Source organism: Xenopus laevis, chromosome 8S, assembly GCF_017654675.1.
Source record: "Xenopus laevis strain J_2021 chromosome 8S, Xenopus_laevis_v10.1, whole genome shotgun sequence".
Lineage (NCBI taxonomy): Eukaryota > Metazoa > Chordata > Amphibia > Anura > Pipidae > Xenopus > Xenopus laevis.
The window spans coordinates 84,357,123-84,365,457 of NC_054386.1; the positions used below are offsets into that span (position 1 = coordinate 84,357,123).

The window sequence follows — 8,335 nt, forward strand, 5'->3', positions numbered from 1 at the left end:
CCGGTAAAAATGATGGTTGATCCCAATGTTACTAATAGGAAAAAAATATATATATAGGAAAGCCTGTATTTTTTTCCAGAAAAGGTGGCAGCCCTATTGGGAGCTTGTTCATTTTATGCACAATAAGCCATGTACAGTAACTAAAGCCTACTTGGAGCAGGAGGTAACTGCTATGTTCTGGTTGCTCTCTACAGCAGCTCTTGCATGAGCTCAGAGAAGCAGGCTTTCGATGTTTCGAATGTGTCTGCTATGTATGTGCTGTGCCATCTTATACCTAAAACCATGGAAGCAAAAAAAAGTGTTATATGCTACACTTACTGCTTTTGATAACATGGGGCAGAAATATTTGAGACCTTGTACAGTTAGGCCCATAAATATTTGGACACAGACAACTTTTTTCTAATTTTGGTTCTGTACAATACCCACAATAAATGTTAAATGAAACAACTCAGATGCAGTTCATTGTGGTAATGTACAGATCCAAAATTAGAAAAAAAAAGTTGTCTGTCCAAATATTTATGGACCTAACTGTATCTGATAATGGATAAAGCTTTTTATTTCATGTACACTGTACACATTTCTTTAGTGTTTCTATACTTGACCACAGTGTCGGACTGGGACACCAGGGGCCCACTAAAAAACCTTTGACTAGGGGCCCACCAGTTAATCTTAGACCAGGGGCCCACTCTCAGTACTATAATTCTTCCTCTCCTCACTCAACCTCTATTCTCCTAATCTCTTTTCTTTACATATTATAATCTATTATTCCATCTATTTAGCCTATTTTTCTCATAGAAATAGGGAATGACATGAAATATGCCAAATGTTTAGTAGCATGATGGCCCACTGACACGTTGGCCCACCGGGACTTTTCCTGGTATCCCGGTGGGCCAGTCCGACACTGCTTGACCACTGCAAGGGCAATCACAAACATCTGGCAACCATAAAAGAGTTTTTGAGTATTCTCTGTAGAAATCATTGTACTTGATATATTAGGAAATAACTCACTGTAGGGTAAGATAAAGCTAGAGCAAAGAATATGTTAGTTTTAGCCATATATATAGGCACACAGTTGCATATATATTTTTATGATGTTTTAAGTGGCAGGTTAATAAAACAATTGAGAACACTTTTCTCATTGATTTTCATATTAATGTATTGTAAACGCTGGTTTACTGAAGCACGTGCATCGGTGATAAGCGGAACTATGGTTATCGTAAAAAAATCATACTCGTCCTACTTCCATTCTGTTCATAGCATTTGTGCTGATCAGGTCTTTTCTCCAGAGCATTACACTTAGTGACACAGGCCTAAATATTCAGTCGTCTGTTTCTCTGTTGCAATATAATTACTTGCATTTGGTTCACTGGAATTAAAGGACTAGTAACACCAAATATTTTAACATGAAAGTCACCTCTAGTCTTTGTAATAATAAGCATACCGTTCTCCCACTTACGCTTTTCCTTTTTCTATCTGCATCCGACAGTCGTGTCGCGTCGCATCAACAATGCGACACGATCCGACAAAAGCATTACTTACCTTATTTCCGTCGCATCCAACGTGACGCCTGCGTTTTGCACATCGCGTCGGAATCGTCTGTGGAGTCCTGCCCTTAATCAGGCAGCAGGCAGTCAAAACAGGCCTGCCGCTCTCGCTTTAGATCGGACGTTTGTATTTGCCTTGAGAATTATGTATGGGAAGCAGCTTACTGGGTGTCTGCTGTGTACATTTTCTTTTTTTGTGTTTCCCTGACTGGCCAATTTCTTAGTGTCTGCAGCTTAAACTATGTCACTGTTTATGCTGCAGACAATCAGAAATCTGCCTGCCAGGTTTATATAATACTTGCTTCTGCAACTGACTGACAGCGCTGGTTGGAAGAAATAACTAAACTTTAGATCACAAATTCACCAAATACTCCTGCATGCTTTCACTTTCACTTAGTCCTTTCTTTTGGTCCAGGGTTGCCAGGTCTAACTTTCAAAACCAGACAAAGTAGCAGGGGCGTAACTATAGAGGAAGCAGACCCTGCGGTTGCAGGGGGGCCCAGAAGGTATAGGGGCCCCACGAGGCTCTAATTCATATACAAATTCAATAAAACTTGGTAAAACAGGTCAATCTCTAGACATTTTTGGGGCCTATAAAATTATTTGCTGTGGGGCCCAGTGATATTTAGTTACACCACTGCAAAGTAGGTTACAAAACCAGCCCAAAACTAGCCAAGAGGCACTTCACAAGCATCCCATAAATAGCACAATATGTGCAGTAAAAGATAACGTCTAAAAAATAAATGAATATATGTGAAAATACACCTTTTTTCAAATTTTCAGTTTCGCAATTTTTTACAGTTAGCAAAATGTGATAGATTTGCCCGTTATCAGGGACATAACTACAGAGGGTGGCCCAGGAGGTATAGGGGTCCCCGTAAGGCCTAATACATATACAAATTCAATAAATACTGGTAAAACAAGTCAACCGCTAGACATTTTGGTGGCCAACAGATTTTTGCTCCAAAATTGTCATTGGACACTGGAAAATGCTTAAAGGAGAAGGAAACCCTCGGCGCAAACCCCCCCCCCCTGTAGGCACCCCTCCCTCCTCCCCCTCTCGGCATATATCCCCCCCGGGCAAATGCCTCTAGTTAGTCACCCACCCATGCAGGTCCTCTCTTACCGAGTTCACGGGCGCCATCTTCGTCCGAGCGCTCTTCTTCCTGTATTTGGTGGCGCATGCGCAGTAGGAGGCATTTGCCGGATGGATCTACTGCACATGCGCCGAAAGTCACGAAGTTTCCAAAAAAAAGAAATCGGAAACTTTGTGAAATTCGGGCAAATGCCTCCTACTGCACATGTGCCGCCAAACACCGATCAGTACAGGAAGAAGAGCATTCAGACGAAGATGGCGCCCGTGAACTCGTTAAGACAGGATCTGCACGGAGGGGTGACTAACAAGTTAGGGGCATTTGCTCAGGGGGGAGGTAGGCTGGGGGGCAGGAGGGAGGGGGACCTACGGGGGGAGGGGTTTTGCACCAAAAGGGTTTTTCTTCTCCTTTAAGAGGTACGGGAGACTGGGGTACAGAGTCCAAAATCTGGTAATTCATGACACAAGTCAGCCCCACTGCATGCTGGGTATTGTAGTCTTCAGCGCCGTTTCTGGGGAAGGAGCCGCCTGAGGCGGCTCCTGCAATGCCGCCCCCCACACCGACTTACCTGTCGGCGAGGGGAGGCAGGAACACGATTGCGGAGAGCGCAATTGCGCTCTCTCGCAATAGCGCAGCCGAATTTCCGGTTTAAAAACCGGAAATTCGGCTCTTAAAGGTGCAGGAGCGGCTTTTTGCCGCCCCTGGAATCCTGTCTGGCGCTGCCGCCTGAGGCGAGCGGCTCAGCTCGCCTCATTGGCGGAGCGCCCCTGGTAGTCTTACATTAAACTTGGCGTTGGTAAATTGTTGACAAAAACTACATTACCCAACATGCATTGGGAAATGCAGAAGAAAAAAACTGTGGCTGGTTTCCAAAGGCCGAAAAAGTAGCCCAAATCCGTACCTTGGTTAGTTTGTACTTTCAAAACCTGCCCGGGCTTTAAATTAGTAGCCCAATTTGGCTGGAGAACCACCAACCTGGCAACCCTACTTTGTTTAAAGAAACGAAGGTAATTAACCTCTACGGCAATTAACCTCTACGGCCAAAGCAAGTTATAATTCTGTAAGGTGTTGCCCTCAGCAACGCATCGCCAGCACCCCCCTTGTCAATCACGGCTGGTCCCGCCTATACAGCATTGACGTCTCAAGTGAATCACTCGCCTACTTCCTCCACACACGCTCAAAAAGGGAGCTGGGAGAAAAGTGCACCGCTCGAACCACGCCTACTCAACTCTCGTTGGCTAATTCAGGTTATACTGACCAATGAGAATGCGCGTAGGCGTATCCAGGGGAGGCAGATCTCTGGCTAACTATTCACCGCGACATTCTTTTACAGTTCGACCGCAGAAGCAGATGTGTTGCCAGGGTCTGGAGTGCTGGATGGGATGTTGTTCTGTGATTGGCTGTTCTTTGCGGCAAGGAAGAGTCTGATTGGCTGCTGAGCTGCAGGGTAAGTATCTGCGAAAGAGATGGGAGGGAAATGGCGGACTTAGGTAGTGGTGGGTGGGAGGAGCGGTGTTTCAAGCTAAGGCTCTACTGCTGTTAATGTATGGGGCAGTATATGACATGGCTGTTTATTATATCGTCATATATAATAGAGACAAATGCGCCCGTTTAAGAGTAAATGGAGGAATGTGTCGGGATCTGGGAGATCAGTGCTGGGGACTCATTATTCCTAATGGTCATCACAGCGACCCATTAGAAAACCATGAGCACTTGCTAACCAACAACAACCCAGTCATCTGTCCCCAAAACAGGAGATTAAAACATTGCAGATACAAAATAGAAAAGACAGTAACACATTTATTTAAGAATAGCTTCTCTTTTTCTTTATGACTGGGTAAAATTAACTGTAGAATTCTGTTTTATCCAAATATGTTGCTGGTGCTGACAGCAAAACTTCCAGCTTGCTTTTACTATTGATTGAATGTAACATAGTGCTGGGAGTTGTAATTCAGCCGAATCTTATGTGGGAAACAAGGGTGAGAAACGGGGGCTATAGGAAATAGAGTCATTCTAAAGCCACCCCATTAGCAATAAGGCAACTGATATAACTAGGGTTGCCACCTGGCCGGTATTTTTCCAGCCTGGCCGGTAAAAATGGTGGTTGATCTCAATGTTATTATTAGGGAAAAAATATAAATATATAGGAAGGCCGGTATTTTTTTCCAGAAAAGGTGGCAACCCTACTGACCACCTAAAGAATTGTATAACGAGTGGGTAAACTGGGTCTGGCCAACATCCTTATGCTCAGACAGCAACTTACCCCATTCACTCACAAATTGCTTATTTCAATTCCCTCTGCCATTGTATGCAAGTAAAGGCGTAACTTGCAGGTGTCTGGAATACCATTTAAATGCAGTTAAATATGTAAACATGGTGCATGACCAGCAAAACCCCCACCAGAAGAACACTTGCACAAGCTGCTCTTGTGCTATATGTAAAATTTCATAGCAGAGACAAACGCTCAGATTCGGGGAGATTAGTTGCCCAGCGACAAATCTCTTCTTCGGGGCGACTAATCTCCCCGAACTGCCCCCCGCCGGCTAGAATGTAAATCGCCAGCAGGGTGGCAATTGGTGCGATTTGTTTTCAGAAGTTGCCTCACGAGGAAACTTCGGGCGAGTTCGGAAAACGAAGAACTCTGAATGCCATCCCGCCGGTGATTTAGATTCTAGCCGGTGGGAGGCAGTTTGGGGATATTAGTTGCCCGAAAGTAGAGGCGTGGCGTTTTTACTTTGCGTTTTTACTAGGGATGCACTGAATCCACTATTTTGGATTCAGCTGAATCCTTCTCAAAAGATTAGACCGAATCCGAACCCTAATTTGCATATGCAAATTATGAGTGGGAAGGCTAAAACATTTTTTACTTCCTTGTTTTCTGACAAAAAGTCACGCAATTTCCCTCCCTGGCCCTAATTTGCATATGTAAATTAGGATTCGGTTCGGCCGGGCAGAAGGATTTGACCGAATCCTGCTGAAAAAGGCCAAATCCTGGCCGAATCGTGAACCGAATCCTGGATGCGGTGCATCCCTAGTTTTTACAACCACATAGGCTAGCATAAAAATGCCAATTAAACCATACGCGCATTATAATATGTGTTTTTTAGCCTGTAATTTTCTTTTCCCAACATGCATTTGAAAAATGTCCTTTTGCTAGTGTAATTGGGCTAAGCTAGTAGGTGTTTCATCAACATTTCTTCCTAATGTGCATGGGTGTTATAGTGATGATATAACAGCCATAATTTTATTTAAAAAGGTCTACATCTGATATCTGATTCAGGACAGGTCTCCGTTTATACCTGTTTAGTTAACCTGAGGTATTAGGGCTATGGTTTACCCACTGCATGCATAATGTGTATGCATCATTAGATTGGAATGAGCCTTTCACATTTCACATTTATTTTTTGTTCAGTATAAAAATAGGTAAATAGGCTGTGCAAAATAAAAAATGTTTCTACTATAGTTAGTCAAAAATGTAATGTATAAAGGCTGGAGTAAGTGGATGTCTAACGGAACAGAACACTACTTCCTGCTTTTCAGCTCTCTTGGTTTCCACTGACTGGTTACCCTAGTGACCAATCAGTGACTTTAGGGAGGAGGGCACATGGGTCATAGCTGTTGTTTTTTGAATCTGAGCTGAATGCTGAGGATCAATTACAAACTCACTGAACAGTTATGTCCCATGTGGCCCCCCTTCAACTCACTGACTAACTCAGAGTTAGAGATCTGAAAAGCAGGAAGTAGTGTTCTGGCTATTATGTTACACATCCAGTCACTCCAGCCTTTATACATTACATTTTTGCCTAGCCAACTATCTTAGAAACATTTTTATTTTGGACATCCTATCTATCCAGTTTTTATTTTTACACTGAACTGTTCCTTTAATGACGGTATGCATCAGGGGTGCCAAGACTTTACCTATGTAGGGTCTACATTTAGTCATGTTATTGCATCAGGGTGTATTACCTTAGTGTCTACATTTATGGAAAAACAGAAAAAAATACTAGTGTTTATGAATAGCAGGGAGTAACCAGGTTTTGAGATTTGCAGGGTACCCGTTAGACAGGGCTGCGACCTGCCTTGGACCCAAATTTAGGCCACAACTGCCCACTAACTGAGCTAATCAGTTACTTCTGTAATCTGCCGCCCCCCTGATGCTCCTTGTGTAACTCCAGGACCAGGATAGGCCAGTTGTCACCCCAGAGGAAAGTTGGCCAAGGAGCATAATAATTTTCCCCCTTTTGATTATTTATTGGCTACAGCCCATTCTACTCCTCTTGTGGGGTGCCTGTTGACTGTCCACAGGACCAGAATATCTGGACTTTTCTGCCAGAATCTTGATAATACTGCAGAAATTCTTAGGGTAACTTATTGGAGTTGTTTGTAGACAATACTTATTCCTCTTTTTAATGTTTTACCAGATCCATGTTGGCGAAAGGAATTAAACGAAAATATTCGGAGGTGGATGGAGGGATAGGGAGCAACCCTGATCCTGTGTTAGATGGGGAGTGTCCTTGTTCATTCCCCGCCATCCAGTCTCACTGCTTAATGAACATTTCTCTGGTGAAACTTCACCGTAGTCTTCGACATGTAGAGCCTGATTTGAGGCATCTTGTGTTGGTGGCTAACACACTACGACGTCTTCAGGGCAACTTGCAGGTAGAGCCATGTTCACCAGGTATGTGGAAAACATCTGAGGAGTGCACAAGAAAAGAGTATGTGCCGGCAGTGGGCACTGAGAGCAAGAAGCCAGCCCTTGAAAATGCAGAAGATCCACTGCTTTCCTGCATGGATGCCACTTTATATTCTTCCATTTCTACCATACTCGAGGACTTAAATCATTTTGAGGGACTGAGCAGCTCACCTCTTCCACAGATCGAAGATGACCAGCTGTCTACCCCTAAGTCCAACCCAGTTTCAGGGAGTACCGAGGACATGTTGAAACTGGCATCACCGTCCAGCTTTCTAAGTTCCTCGCCATACCTTTTGGGGGACAACTTAGAGGACATATTTGAAGACATTGATACCTCTATGTATGACAGTGACCCTTGGGCGAGTAGTAATCTTTTAAACTTTAAAACTTTTTCAAATGTGGATGATATTGAAGAAAAGAATGGTGAAAGCACCGTTCTAGCACTTAGTGAATGGGACTATCTAATGGATGCTTTTGGTGAGAGCCAAGGACTGCTAGCAAACTCTGCAGTTTCTTTCAGGACTCAATGAAGTATCTTGCAACAAGACACTACTGTAAATAATGTGCACACTGGACCTTAATTTATTTTTAATAACCTCATTTCACAGTCTGAAGGCTATATATTCATAGCCAGCAAAATGCAACTTTCAGGGAAGTAAAATGTTAATATATTTTTCATGGAGAAAAAAAAATCCTAAAAGATTGCAGTTTATAATCTAAGGAAGGATATTTTTTTTCTTTAGGCGCAAGGCTAGTGCAATTCAGTATATAAAAGTGTAACATTATTAGAAACAAGTCATGCTATAACTGCCATTGGGCAGTAAATTAACTTCAACCCGCTGCACTGGATGGCAGTGCTCCGGGTTTTCTTTGGGTTTTTGGGGATGCACCGAATCCACTATTTTGGATTCGGCCGAACACCCGAATCCTTCTCGAAAGATTCGGCTGAATCCGAATCCTAATTTGCATATGTAAATTAGGGTTGGGAAGGGGTAACAAGTTTT

The 8,335-nt window shown here is 43.3% G+C and overlaps 1 protein-coding gene across 1 annotated transcript; it reads left to right on the top strand.

Annotated features, from left to right (window-relative positions):
• The first annotated feature begins 3,817 nt into the window (after positions 1-3,817).
• Positions 3,818-8,335, top strand: sertad1.S (SERTA domain containing 1 S homeolog). Its single transcript, XM_018233308.2, has 2 exons — positions 3,818-4,085; positions 7,060-8,335. The coding sequence occupies exon 2, from the start codon at positions 7,064-7,066 to the stop codon at positions 7,859-7,861; it is 798 nt and encodes a 265-aa protein (XP_018088797.1). The 5' UTR covers positions 3,818-4,085; positions 7,060-7,063; the 3' UTR covers positions 7,862-8,335.

Coding starts and splice junctions, on each gene's coding strand:
- sertad1.S (XM_018233308.2), top strand. CDS start 7,064: ATGTTGGCGAAAGGAATTAAACGAAAATATTCGGAGGTGGATGGAGGG.